General features: G+C 44.4%; 1 protein-coding gene across 1 annotated transcript in view; it reads left to right on the top strand.

Moving 5' to 3' along the window:
- Nucleotides 1–9,568, top strand: part of FAM193A (family with sequence similarity 193 member A) — a 111,920-nt gene extending 102,352 nt beyond the window's left edge. Inside the window, exons 19-20 of the mRNA XM_004383514.3 lie at nt 255–336; nt 9,339–9,568. Of these exons, the coding sequence (XP_004383571.2) occupies nt 255–336; nt 9,339–9,432 (176 nt within the window). The 3' untranslated portion in view covers nt 9,433–9,568. The remainder of the gene's footprint in view (nt 1–254; nt 337–9,338) is intronic.
- Nucleotides 9,569–15,445: the final 5,877 nt, after the last annotated feature.

Raw genomic sequence — 15,445 nt, 5'->3', positions numbered from 1 at the left:
GTCTTCTAATAGGACTGGAGGCCGCTGCTTGCTTTGCTCAACAGATGTGAGCTCTGTAATTTCCAGGCTGAACCTATGCCTTCAGGGCACATTAGAGAGGTTTGCCCTCTCTTGGCCTTTTGTAAGATCTCATTAAAAATATTTTTCGTTGTTGTTTGGTGAAGTTATTAAAACTTTAGTAAAATCAGATGATTTATTCTATTCTGGTAAAATGACCAATTATTATAGTTTGACTTACCTCTTTTATTTTGCAGATGATGTCTTTCTGCCTAAAGATATCGACCTAGACAGTGTGGATATGGATGAAACAGAGAGGGAAGTGGAGTACTTCAAAAGGTAAACATTAGGACAGTGTGTCTGAATAGTGATGGGTTTGTGACCCTCCCATAGCACTTCCAGGTCTCCTAGATGGAAGTTCCATCAGCCAGTCAGACAGCCTGGCTGCCAAGTCAGATTGTGGATGACAGGCCTGCCACTCATGCTACCCACAGCCCCACATTTGCACACACATGCTGTCACCTTCTCACTCACCTCACACTTGTACACTCCCCCCTTCACGACTGCAGAGAATAGTTTGTGGCAGTGGTTCTTACAGTGGCCCTGGACCCGCAACATCTCCAGGAACACCTGAGAAATGCAAACACTCAGGCCTCTCCCACGCCTGCCGAATCCAACTCAGCTGGGGCCCAGCAGTCTATTCTAGCGAGCCTCTGATCTGCTGGACTCAAGTTTGACAACACCGATACGCCATATTTTTAATAGAGAGTAACATTGATATTTGAGCAGACATTATCAGTACTGTGTTCAATAGTTATATGAGTATGGTAAGGAAATTTTATTTTTTCTTTGGAAGTACTTTATCCTCTTTATTTCAAATAGAAACACACAAAAGGAGCAGTTAGTTTGCATTGCAAAATGGTCATTAACTTATATCTTAAATACTATAAAATCGTAACCGTTTTTGGAAATTATATATTTATATTTATTATATATATATATGATCACGATTATCATGGTAGGTGGTGAAAAGCACATGCTAAAGTTAAACATCCATTCGTAATAAAAACTCTCAACACACTGGAATAGAAGGGCACTTTCTGAATATAATATGAAAGTATCCATAAGAAAAACTTCAGCACATACCATACTTAATGGTGAAATGTTAAAACCTATCCCTTGAGATTAAAAAAAAAAAGACAGGTATGCCTATTACCACAACCTCTATTTGTAAAGGCATAAAAAGAAAAAAAAGGGATAAGAAATGAAATTGTCATTATTCTCAGAAGATACTATGTTTTACAAAAAAGTTCAAAAGTACATAGGTAAATTTCTTGTGTTATTAAGGTTGGCAGTGTTGTTGGATGCAAAGTCAGTGTACAGAATTCTCCTTCTGATATCATGAACAGCTAGTAGTTCAGAAGAGACCTTTTCCCCCACCCCCAGGCCTTAAATCACACTCTTCTACTCCTTAAAGTATTTCTGGTCTTAGAATAAGCAAGCTTTCTAGGAACCGTCTCCTGTCCCCAAAGAAGCAGATGTGAGCTAAGCCAGTATTGGGTGGGATAAGGGTGCTGGGGAGACTGGGAGTCTGGATTTCCTAGAACTGAGGTGGGAATACCAAGTGTACTGGGCCAGCAATACCTGGGAATGGGTCAGGACCTCAAGGAACCACAGCCAGGGGAGAAGGGAGCCAGGGCTGGAGCTAAATTGGTAGGGAAGGGTAGGCTCACTCTGAGGCTGGATTCTGGAGTACTGGAGGGCACTTCCTAGCTATAGGCAGATTTTAGAGAGAAATTTCCTCAAGGTAGGCCTGTAGGACTTCCACACTTTAAAATCATGCATGACCTCATAAACAAAGATTCTCAAACACCCAGGACTTGGGGAAAACAATGAAAAAACTAGAAATAAAAAATGAAGTTGTTAAAATCAAGACTCAATAGATGACAAATACATTAGACCCTGTTGAAGAGGGAATTAGTGGATTGGAGGGCATATCTAGCAAATGTATTGAGAATACGCAGTGATATTAGGAAAATAGAAAATATGAAAGGGGTTAGGAGACAGAGGAGAGACAAGTAGGTTTAACAAACATTTAACTGGAGAGCACTCTAAGAGAAAATGTAGAGAATACAGAAAAACTCAACAGTCAAAGAGATGGTGCCTAAGGTTTTTGCAGAACTGATGAGAGATATGTGTCTACAAAGCCAAAATTACAAGTAAAATAAACAAAAATCCACTCTTAGACATAGCATATAAAACTAAGGAGCATCAAAAAAGAAAAGGAAAGATCACCTACAAATGAGAGGTGGTTAGAATGAAGCAGACTTTTTAGCAACATAAACTAGAAAACAGTGGAGTGGTATTTATAAAACGTTGAGAAAAAACTGTCTAGAATTTTTACGTACCCAGCAAAACTATTCTTCAAGAACAGGAATGAAATAAAAATGTTTTCCCATAATAAAGAAAAACTGCTACCAAGAGACCTGCCTGAATGGAAGCATCTCAAATTATACTTCAGGAAAAAAGAAAGATGTTCCCAGAGGGACAGTGTGATTGCAGGGAGGACGAGAAACACAGAGGCCAGTAAGTCTAGGTTAGCAGAAACATAGTAATGGTTTCTCATTGGCAGGATTGAAAGGAAAAGAACTGCTGCAGTATTAATTGCAATATATGCAAGTTAGTAGAGAAAAGATCAGAGCTGAGCCTTCTCCGGTCCTTTTATTGTTTAGGTGGGCAGTTAAGATACTTAACATTCGGGCTTAAGTGGTCATGGTAAAAATTCAAGGGCAACTATTAAAAGCATAGAAAGAGGGTGTATGAATTGCAAACCAATAGGAAAAAAAAATGGGGTGAGGTAGAACAACAACAAAATCAAAACCCAAAGAGAAAAAAAAGTGGTATAAATAGAAATTGGAAAAGATGGCAGTCATAAGTCCAGTTATGTCAGTAGCTACAATAAACAGTAAGTAGACTAAAAGGAAATAGATTGTTAGATTATATTTACAAATTTTATTTCTGTACACACACACGGAGTTTACAAGGACATACCTCAAGTATAATGAAGTGGAAAGATGCACATAAAGGAAAAGGACAAAGGTTTGTGAGCTAAAAGGAAGCTGTTGTAGTTTTGTAATAGGAGACAAAACTGAAACAAGCATCGTTGGAGATTTTAAAAAAACGTTTCCATCCGGTCAATTCCGACTCATAGCGACCCTATAAGACAGAGTAGAGCTGCCCCAGAGGGTTTCCAAGGCTCTAATATTTATGGAAGCTGACTGCCACATCTTTCTGCTGTAGAGTGGATGGTGAGTTCAAACAGCTGAACTTTTGGTTAATAGCTGAGAGTTTAACCCCTGCACCACCAGGGCCCCTTACATTATTGGGGATAGAGAGATTATTATGTAATGACAAAGGGTTCAGTTTATCAGGAAGAAATAGACATTTGAAACATTTACACATAATAGTCTCAAAATACAAAATGCAAAAATGGTTGGAATGGCACAGAGAATCAGATGAATCCACCATCCTGGTTGGAGATTTCAGCCTATTTCTGTGCGTTATTGATGGCTCAAGCAGTCGTAGAATACGCAGAAACGTAGGAGATTAGAATGGCTTGGCTAATGAATGTAGGTGGAGCATTGCACCCAAGAAAGAGAGTTTGCATTCCTCTTGGGCACACGGCAACAGCCACAGAAACTGAACTTGCACTAGGCCCCATAGAGCAAGGCTCACCGCCACAGAGAACGAGTATCACGGTTGTGTGCTCTCTGACCACAACACCTTTAAGTTGGAAGTTTGCTGTAAATTTTAAGATCCCTAAGTATTGGAAAGTGTAAAAGTATATAATTTTAAATAACTCGTGGGTCAAGTGAAAAACCATAGTGGAGATTTTAAAACAGGAAGAACTAAAAGGTAATGAAAACATTGCGTTTGAAAATTTATGGGATCCTGACAAGATTTTGTTTCAGAGCCCTTTATGTAAAGCCTTAAATGCCAAAACTAGTTTAAAAACAAACCAAGAAGCTGAAAATTAGTGAGTTAAAGATTTCATTTGAGAAATTAGGGAAAGAACAACAGAATAAACACAAGAAAGTAAAAAAAAAAAAAAAAGAAAAAAAGAATAAGAGAAATCAATGAAACACACAACCAAGATATGACAGAGAAGATCAACAAAGCCAAAATGTGATTCTTTGGAAAGACTTACTGATAAATAAACCTTTGGGAGACTGGTCAAGCAGAAAAAGAAAAAAAAAGTCAAATGCCATAGTAGATGAAACAAGGAATGGGATGTTGATAGTTGTCAAAAAGTTGGGTGATGTCTCCATGGGGCTTATTACACTATACTTGTTACTTTTATGTGTGTTTGGAAATTTCCATGAATAAAAAGGTTTCCTTTCATTTTGTAAATGTGTAAGTGAAAAGGGGGATATAACTACAGGTACTGCAGAGATTAAACTATAATAAGAGAATACTTGGAAGAGCATCATGACAATTTAAAAACTTAAATGCAAAATCATTCCAAGGAAAAATAAGAAAGCCTGAATGACTCAGTAGCTGCTGAAGAGACTGAAGCAGTAGCTGTAACTCATCCCAGAGAGGAAACTGCGTTCCAGCAGCTTACACCAGATTCTCCCAAACTTACAAAAAACAGAGTATACCAGCCTTGTACAAACTCAACCAGAGGATTTAAACAGAGAGGGACTGCACACCCAAGAGAATCCTCCTCATTTAATGAGACAAGGAAAATTTTGATACCAGAATCTGCCAAGGACAATACCAGAAAAAGAAAAAATTACAGGTTTGTCTCACTCATGAATATTAGATGCAAAACTCCTAAAGAAAATACTCAAACGAGATCTAACCCCAAAAGGCATGACCAAATTGGTTTATCCCAAGAAAGCAAAGTGTTTAATACTAGAAATCTGCTAATGTTATTGGCTATGTTAATATGTTAAAAAAAAAACAAAAAAGCTATATGATCATTTCAGTAGATTGAGAAAAAGCATTTGATAAAACCTTAACTCCGTGTATAATTTTAAAAAGAAAAGTAGTTAACTAGTAACAGAAGGAAACATTATCCTAAATGGGGAAATGTGCTAGCATGTACAAAATAGAAACGTTCTCTGTTTCTACTTCTGTTCAACCTTGAATTGTGGCCGGCACAACAAGACAAAAGAAATTAAAGTCTTAAGGAGTGGAAAGCAGGAAATAAAACTCGAATTTTTACAGACGATATAATTGTCTACATAGTCAGTAGAAAAGAATGTGTAGGACACTTAGTAAGGGGCCTGCCTTAGCAGAACTGTACAGAAGTTATTTGTTTTTCTCTATGCCATCAAGAGAAAATACGATAGCACCAAAAGCTACGAAGTGTCTGCTGGTAAATCTTAACAAGAGATGCACAAGATTTGTATACAGAAAATGATGAAACTTTTCTGAACAACATTACAGAACACCTAAGTAAAAGATGTGAGATTCTGTATTCACAAATAGGAAGAGCTAATGTCATAAAGCTGTTGGATTTCCTAAAGCTTATCTGTAGATTTAATCCAGCCCTGGTCAAAACACAAGAAGGGCTTTTGTGGAGTTTTAACACGGTGTTTCTAAAACCCGTTGGGATGGGTAAGTTGTGACACAGCCATAGGATGAAATGCCGTACAGCAGTGTAAAGGGCTGGATGGGGTGGTATGCAACACAATGACTCTTACAAAATAGTCAAAGCAAAGCACAAAATAATATATATAATTCTATTTATATAAATTCCAGAAGCACGCAAAACAAAGTGTATTGTTTAGTAAACCTACCCTTCAGTCCAGCTTCCCCACTCGTGGGCACCTGCCAATACGAAGACTCGTGCACAGTGTTCTCAGAAGTTTTATTTGTAAGAGCCAAAACCTGAGAACACCCAGCTGTCCATCAGCAGGTGGATAGATAAATACAGCATGGCCCTCCCAGCACTACTCAGCAATGCAAAGGAACAAGCAACCGATGGCACAGCACCGTAGACGCTGCTCAGAAACGCACTGAGTGAGGGAAGCCAGACAGGATGCGTACTGTGTGCTTTCATTTCTGTGAAATCCCAGAAAATGCAGATGAGTCCATAGTGCAGCAGATCCTTGTTTGCCTGGGGCTAGGGTAGCGCGGGGCCTGACAGCAAAGGGGCATGAGGAAGTTTTGGGGCTTGGTGGCAATGCTCAGTATCTCGGTTGAGGTGGTGGTTGGATGTGCAGCAGTCAGCATATCTACAGCTGTACGTAATTACCCATAGATTACACCTTGATAATTCGATTTCAAGAAATTAAGCATATTGTTTAGGGTTACATAAATACGTGTTAAAACTATAGGGGAAAGCAAGGCAGTGACCACCATGAAAAGTCCGGGTGGTGATTACGTCTCGGGAAGGGGAGGGCCGTACCTAAGAGCATTGGGGGGTGTCGCCTGGGTGCTGATAGAGTCACATCTGGACCTTGGTCGATACACAGTGTTTGTTTTGTAATTATTCTCTGGAGTACACATTTGTTTCACTCGCCCTTCTACGTTGTCTGTCACATTTTATCAAAAAAAGTATACCACCAAGGACTGATATAACATGTCTGAGAAGAATTGAAAGAACAAGGAGGGGTAGGTATCCTGCCCTTTATAAAGACTTCTAAAGTCATGCCCTTAAAATGTTGTGATATCCGTGCAGAGATGGGTAACCAGCAGACAGAAGACACAGCCCAGAAGCAGACTAACCTGGCCCTAATGGACAAGGCGGGTCAGCAGGCTACTGGGAAATGAGGCCCTGTCTATGAGTGGAGCTGTGAAAAGTTGCTATCTATATTGGAAAACTGGAATTGGATCTCTCTATCATGTCATACTCAGATGTCAGCTCCGGATTGTAAAAGTAGTGTGGTGTCAGAGACCTCGCCTAATTTCAGGAGGAAGAGAGAGAATCAAGATCAGCATCAGCCCAAAGCAGATTCCCATGAGATGGAGGTCAGAAATACCTCAACCCTCCAGCCTGTTTACCAATTCTGACACCAGCCATCCCTCCCACGGCACTCTCTACTCTCTCTGCTGGGTTCAATAATTCGTTGCAGTGGCCACGAACAATCACAGACCATACTCATGATTATGGGGTTTATTAGGGAAGTAACAGGTTATAATTCAGGATCAGGATCAACTTGGAATAACAAACAATTCAGGATACAGTTCTTCAATCAGGGCAGCAGCTTCTCAGCAATTCCTGCAGGCAGGCCTCTCTCGGCCGTCTGCCTGGCCTCTGCCTTTCCTGGGCAAGTGTTACAAAGCTCTTTAGCTCTCCTGAGGTACCCCACTCTACCTGGAAGCCTCTGCCCGAAGGCTCTCAGCTCTCTTGCTCCGTGGGCCAGGAAACACCCTGCAGCCACCCCGCTCAGTGGGCCAAGAAGCCCACTGTGCCATCTTGCATTGCTGCTGCCTACAGTGTTACAGCTATCTTCATCTCCTGGGTCTAGGAGGTTCTCAGCACAGGGACTCCAGGTCCAAAGGACACGCTCTGCACCTGGCTCTTCTTGATGGTAGTAAGGTCACCCTTTAGCCTCTGAGATTGGCTCCCTTTAAGCCTAGCGAGATGGCAGAACTGAGCAGTCCCCTGCAAGGGTTCCATGCTCTTTATTTGCATTATTAGCAGGCTGTCCAATCCCCTTGGTGGGCTACAAGCACCTTATTTGCATAGTCCCACCCAGTCATTTTGTGGGAGTCACAAGACCATGGCTAGAAGGGCCATAGTAAGTAATTTACTGCACTGCACAGGTGGACTAGGATTTTAAATGTCAAAAGCTAACTTTTTTGTTTGGTAGAAAATGAAGGTGAATCTTTCTCACCTCAGGGTAGGGGAAAAATTTTTAAAACATCAGTCATTAAAGTGATAAATTATAGTACATTAAAATTAAGGATTTACTTTAAAGAAAGTGTTTACAGCACATAACAAACGATTGTTACTGGTTGCTGTTTACTCCAACTCATGGCAACCCCATGTGTTACAGAGTAGAACTGCTCCATAGGGTTTCCTTGGCTGTAATCTTTATGGAAGCAGGTTGCCAGGCCTTTCTTCCATGGCACCGCTGGGTGAGTTCTAACCACCAACCTTTTAGTTGGCAGAGGAGCACAAACCATTAGCTCTGCCAAGGGGCCTAACAAAGGATTCGTATCAGTAAATTACAGGTCAGTAAGAAAAAGACAGACCAGCTGACAAATGGGCAGACAGAAACCACTAACAGTAATTCCCAGAGCATGTCTGACCAGTAAGGTGCCAGAGTCCAGCCTGGCAGAGGCCAGGAGTCTGTCCGCAGACAGTGATTGGTCTAGGTTACCTCTGGGCCAGGGCGTGGCTCCTGGGAGCATGGACTGGTGAAAGCCACTTTGGCCAAATCGGGGTAGAATTGAGGTACATTCCATGTGCGTGTGGGTAGGCGGGAGACAGGACAAGGACAGTGGTGTCCCTCCATGCATTGGAGTCCCAGGTTGGGAACCACTTAGTTCACTGTCAGGACTGGAAGGGATACACCGATGGTCGTTCATACAGCATCAGCAACGGACAAGCTCCTGCCTAGCAAGGAAGCTCCGTGTTGAGTGAAAGAAGCAATAACAAAAGACAGAGTGCGATTCCATTTATATACGTGAATCTCAGAATTCGGCAGAAGAACCACTGCTCAGGGCGCGTTCAGCAGTCCTGAGACTGTGAAAGGGTCTGACGACTACAAAGCTGGACCGCAGTCTCCTCCTGGGGGAGGGTGGGCCGCCATGTCTGGTCTCCTCACTTGGGGCGGGCACCACAGCGTGGCAGTGTCATTGGTCACCTGAACACACGACACCCTGCACACAGGGCCCGTAGGGGCAGCCTGGGTTTTGTGCCCAGTGCTGGAGGAACTGTGGGCGGCTCTGCGGTGGTGGGGACTGGGTTTCCCTGGCCGACCTTCAGCAGGAACATGACACCGTGTTTGGAGACTTCCTGAGTGGCGCCGATTGAGGGTGCCCATGGAAGCACCCTGCCCGGCAGCGGGCACCGCAGCGCTCTGCTTCTGGCCCGGCGCTCGGCACCCAGTCTGTGCTTGAATGGTTGAGCACCCCTAAGTTCCACCTCCCGGGTGAGTGACGACACCAGCCACCGCAGGTGGAATCATGCTCCTCTGCCCACAGGGAGCTAGAACGGCAGGAGCTGCTGAGCTGTGCCGAGGTTGTGCAGACAGTAGCCTCTCCTTCGTGTAACACAAGGCTGGCGGCCCGTTGCCTGGGTGGCTGGGCGCCATGTGGGTTGCAGGACCAGTGGGCGTGGCCACTGCCTTCCCTGACCGTTTGCCTTTCTGTCTTCGCAGATTCTGCTTGGATTCCGCGCGACAGACCCGGCAAAGACTGTCCATCAACTGGTCCAATTTTAGCTTGAAAAAAGCCACGTTTGCTGCCCACTGAATGACGACCGCTGAAGAGGGCACGGGCGCGAGCCTGGCCGAGTCCCTGGAACACTGACCCTCGCCAGCCCCAGCCCTGGGGTGGCGCGGTGACTCCCCGAGTCCAGCTGGCGTGCCTGTAGTCTGTGAGTGCGACTGTGACTGTAGCTCTGTGCCGTTGGGGTTGGACAGTAGCTTCCCGCCAATTCCTCCAGCCGCCTCGGCCTCGGACACTTGAACCGGCCTCCCGGGCCTGGCCGGCCCAGCGCGAGTGTGGCCGTCTGCGTGGCTCCGTCGCCTCTGCATCTCACCATCCTGTCACCCGGTCCCCTGGGGGCCGGCTGTCACTCACGCTCGCTCCCCGTGTCCCCAGCCGATTCGCGGGGTCCAGGGCAGGCGGTCTTCCGTCTCCTCCACAACGTCCTGTTTGAGAGTGTACACGTTCCGCTATTTGTGTTTGACCCCCCGACTCGTAGCCAGCTTGTGTAAGATCCCTGCAGAATGAGAAAGTTCAAAACGAAAAATCCCCCCAGTACTCACACCGCCATCGAGTCTGTTATAGAGTGTACAATTGTATTAACACGGAGGCCTGCCTGGCTACTTTTTTAACATATTGTTAAGTAATATTAAAATCATGTCTTTCTTTTTGAAAGATGGAATACATTAGTATGGCAGAGGACCTCGTCTGGTTGCTTTCTGCTAGGGATGGGGGTGGCCATGGGGAGGTGGGAGTGGGGCTGCTGGTCATAGCCTCTCGCCGGGGCCCCAGGGCCACCACTCTCTGAGGCATCTCCCGAGGTCGCCCCAGGCAGCAGCCTAGGGTTCCTGCTGCCCTGACCACCCTTCCAGGTGGGTGCTAGGTGCTGGGGTGGAGCAGAGGTGGGAGACAGCAATGAAGTATTAGTGGTGTGGTGTGTGCATTACAGGGTGCAGCATGTGCATTAGTGAATGGTGTGTGCATTACAGGGTGCTGTATGCATTAGTGAATGGTGTGTGCGTTACAGGGTGCTGTATGCATTAGTGAATGGTGTGTGCATTACAGGGTGTTGTATGCATTAGTAAATGGTGTGTGCATTACAGGGTGCTGTGTGTGCATTAGTGTGTGCATTACAGGGTGCAGTGTGTTCATTGCAGGGTGCTGTGTGCATTAGTGAATGGTGTGTGCATTACAGGGTGCTGTGTGCATTAGTGAATGTGGTGTGTGCATTACAGGGTGCTGTGTGTGCATTAGTGAATGCATTACAGGGTGCAGTGTGTGCATTAGTGAATGTAGTGTGCATTAGTGAATGCATCACAGGGCGTGGTGTGTGCATTACAGGGCATGGTGTGCAGTAGAGAGTGGTTTGTGCATTACAGGGTGCTGTGTGTACATTAGACGTTGTGTGTGCATTGGAACGTGTGTGTGTGCATTAGAGGGTGCAGTGTATGTGTTTGAGGGTGTTGTGTGCATCCAGATGCATCGTGTGCATTAGAGGGTGCTATGTGCAGCAGAGGGTGTGGTATGTACATTACAGGGTACAGTGTGTGCATCACAGGGTGTGGTGTGTACATTACAGGGTGCAGTGTGTGCATCACAGGGCGTGGTGTGTGCAGTAGAGGGTGCTGTGTGCATCACAGGGCGTGGTGTGTACATTACAGGGTGCTGTGTGCATCACAGGGTGTGGTGTGTGCAGTGGAGGGTGCTGTGTGTGCATCACAGGGCGTGGTGCGTGCAGTAGAGGGTGCAGTGTGTGCATCACAGGGCATGGTGTGTGCAGTGGAGGGTGTGATGTGTGTGCAGTGGAGGGTGTGGCGTGCACATGTATGAGCTGTATGCCTGCCAGTGGGTGTGGTAAGAAGGAAGATGTAGCAGGTAGAGGAAAGGACGTTGGAGCAGCAAAGTTTAGATTGGCTGCCTGGGGAAGGCCTTGCTGAGAAGGGGTCAGTGTGGGACAGAGCAAGCAAGAGAAGGATCAGCAGGGCCACGTCACACGGCCTTGGAGGCAGGTGCTGATTGGTGCTTTGGCGTAGAGGTTGCTATATAATACAAAACTATAAATAACACACTGTATGTAAATTAGGTACAAAGTATTATTTAAAATGAAAAAAGAAATCCCAACTTGATGGGCTGATAGCAGCCTCTGGCTGTGATCTAGCTCCCGCTCACCTCCTAGAACACTCCATGGCTCCCATTGCTCCGACCTCAGGATAAGCTGCCTCTGCTACGCACTTTTGCCTGTGGGGAGGGATGTGGAGGGAGGGGGTTGTCTCTGCAAGGACTGGACGGCGGCTGTGGCAACCTAGCCGGCACTGGGTCTTAGCAGGGCAGAGTGTGAGAAGGCCAGGCTTCTGGAAATATTTGACAGCAGCGCTTCAGGATTCCCCGATGGCCTGGATGTGGGTGGGAGAGCCAGAGGGGTGGAAGGTGATGGTAGGAAGGGCTGGGGGCTCAGTTCTGGGAAGGCTGGGTCTGGGATGCCCACCAGACACCCAAGGGAGATGCAAGGGCAAGGAGTACACCAGACACGTGACACGTGTGTCTGGAATTTGAGGGGGCTGCTGGTACAGTCAGGAGCCCGTGTGAGACCCAGGAGCAAGCAGACATCGGCAGCTGAGGGAGGAGGGAAGGGGCAGGAGGCTCGGCGCCACCGTGACCTTGACCAGAGCCCAGCTGGTTTCAGAGAGACCATGGTGGGGTTGGGTCAGCAGGTCCTGGCAACTCTCAGAGATTGGTTGCACAGGGAACAGAGAAAGGGGCAGGAATAGGGTAGGGAGGGGGGGTGGGGGGGTGGGAGTCCTTGCTTGTTTTTGTTTTCTGTTTGTGTTTTCCAGATGAGAGGAAGAACAGCGTATTCCTTTGCTCATGAGATGATTCAGAAACGGGAGAAACAAAGTCTCGGGCATGGCTACAGTGGGAGCAGCATCCTCAAGTGGACAACAGGGACCTGAGACTCGTGTGGGCAGCCAGGGCAGGGGAGCAAATGCCAAGTGGTTCACAGCAGGGCCTTCACACTCCAGGAGCTGCCCGCCCAGCCTCCCGGCCCCTGATGCCTGACCCTGTGCTCCACGGTGGTGCGGACAGTCATGAGGCTGTATTGGGGGCCTGGCCCACCTTGGACTCAGCTTCCCTGTCCACCCATTGGGGCCCCACCAGCTGCCAAGAGGGCAGTGAGTGGTAAGAGGGGGAGAAAATAAATTTCTTTAAGACCACCCCCTTGTGGTATTTGTTAGAGCAGTACTAGGAGACTAACACCCTGGGAAGACCCACACAGGGACCAGCAGCCTCACTGAGCTGAGGAAGCAGAGTCTGGCTGGAATTTGTGGGGCAGAGTTCCAGACAGCAGGACATGCACACAAAGCTCTGGATACCTGCACAAAGTTGCTCAAATATTTGGCCAAGTACTCATATGGGCATATATGGGATAAAACTCCATAAATTCTGGGAAAGAATCACCAGAAGGCATTAGGGCTGGGAATAGTTTGTTTCCACCAGCCAGAGTGGAGAGTCCTCAGAAGGGTGTCATCTTAGTGGGGTTAAATTAGCCCTAGAATAAAAGTTACTAAACCTGTCCTAACAAAGCCAAAAGCAAGCCTCAGAAGGATCAAATTGATCCTAAGCAACTTAACTGCCTGCTAGAACAAAGTCTAACACTCTTTAAAGGAATACAAAGATATCCCACGCTCAACAAAGTAAAATTGATTATGTTGACATCCAGTCAAAAATTAAAAGGTCATACCAACAAGAAGGAAAATATAAACCATGACCAGGAGAAATATCTATAGAAATAGACCCAGAAATGACAGATGATGGACTTAGCAGACAAGAACTTTAAGATAGCTACTATGAATCTTACAAATATGCTCAAGAATATAAAAGAACGCATGAACAAGATGAGGGGAGAAATGGAATATATATAAACACACCTAAATGAAATTTCTGAAGAAGAAAACTGCAACATCTGAAATGAAAAACAGCCTGGATAGGATTAACAGCAGATTAGAAACCAGAGAAGTAAACCATCAGTGAATAAGACGCCAACAGAAACTATTTAAAAAAAGTAGACGAGACGTGAGGGGTGGGGGTGGGGGGGCGGAGGTAGAGAGCCATGGAACAATATCAAGAGTCTAACATACCTGCTACTGTAATCCCAGAAAAGGTCAGGGTTGGTGAGAATGACTGAAGAAATGATAGCCAAAAATGTTCCAAATCTGATAAAAACTAAACAACCAGAATCTCAACAACCCCAAGTGGAAGAAACATCAAGAAAACCACACTAGAGCACATCACAATCCAACTGCTGAAAAACCGGGATTAAGAGAAAATCTTTGAAGAAGAAAAGACGCATTACAAAGGTAAGAATTGAGCAGACTCATCAGAAACTATGCAAGCCAGAAGACAAGGGAGTGACATGAAAGCACAGAAAGAAAACTGTCAACTTCAAATTCTATACTGAGTGAAAGAACATTCAAAAATGAAGATGGAGAAAAAAGAAAGATCTTAAATCACAGCCTAACTCCACAACTCCAGGAACTAGAAAGAGAAGAGCAAACCAAGCCCAAATCTACCAGAAGAATGGAAGTAACAAAGATCAGAGCATAAATAAATAAATTTGAAAATAGAAAAACAATAGAATCAGTAAAACCAGAAGTTCAAAAAGATCAGTAAAATTTACAAACCTTCAGCAAGACTGACCAAACGAAAATGCAAATAACCAAAATAAGAAATGAAAGAGGGGACATTACAACTGACCTGATAGAAATGAAGACAATTATGACAGAATATTATGAACAACTGTATGGCAACAAACTGGATAACGTAGATGAAATGGACAAATTCTTACAACCACGCAACCTACCCAAACTGACTCAAGAGGAAATAGACTCAACAGATCCTTAACAAGTGAAGAGATCAGATCAGTGATCAAAAACCTCCCAACACAAAAGAAGTTCTGAACCAGATGGCTTCACTGGGGAATTATACCAACCATTTAGAGAAGAATTGACACCAATACTGTTTAAACTCGTCCAAAAGATAGAGTAGGAAGGAATACTCCCTAATTAATTCTATGAAGCAAACATAACCCTAATACCAAAACCAGAGAAAGAGACCACAAGAAAGAAAACTACAGGCCAATATCTCCTATAAATATAGCTGCAAAAATCCTCAACAAACTACTAGCAAACAGAATCCAACAGCATATTAAAAGAGTCATACACCATGACCAAGTGTGCTTTTATTCCAGGGATGCAGGGATGGTTCAACACTAGAAAATTAATGTAATACACCACATCAATAGAACAAAGGAAAATACATGATCATCTCTATGAATACGGAAGAAGCATTTGATAAAGTTCAACACCCTTTCTTGATGAAAACCCTAAAGAAGATTAGAAGAGAAGGGAAATTCCTCAGTATGATTCAAGACATATATGAAAAGCCAACAGCCAACATTATACTTAATGGAGAAAGACTGAGAGCTTTCTCCTTGAAATCGGGAACAAGACAAGGATGTCCTCTCTCACCACTTCTATTCAATTTTGTATTTGAAGTCCTAGCCAGAGCAATAAAACAAGAAAAAGAAAAGATATCCAGATTGGAATAAAAGATGTAAAATTATCTTTATTTTGCAGATGATATGATCCTTTATGGAGAAAATCCCAAAGAATCCACAAGAAAACTTCAGAGCTAATAAAGGAAGTTAGCAAAGTTGCAGGGTACAGGTCAAAAAACAAAAATCAGTTGGGTTTCTATACACCAGCAATGAGAAATATGAAAAGGGAAATTAGGGAAACACTTCCGTTTACAATAAAATCTAAGAATAAAATATCTAGGAATAAATTTAACCAGGGACATGAAGGACTTACACAATGAAAACTATAAAACACTGCTGAAAGAGATTAAAGAAGACTTAAACAAATGGAAAGATGTTCCATGTCGATGGATTGGAAGAAAATATCGTTAAGATGTCAATATACCCAAAGCTGTCTATAGGTTCAGTGCAATCCCAATCAAAATTGCAACAGCCTTCTTTACAGAAATAGAAAAACCAATGCTC

Source organism: Trichechus manatus, unplaced genomic scaffold (genome assembly GCF_000243295.1).
Source record: "Trichechus manatus latirostris isolate Lorelei unplaced genomic scaffold, TriManLat1.0 scaffold00111, whole genome shotgun sequence".
NCBI lineage: Eukaryota > Metazoa > Chordata > Mammalia > Sirenia > Trichechidae > Trichechus > Trichechus manatus.
This window is presented reverse-complemented; position numbering and strand designations above follow the sequence as displayed.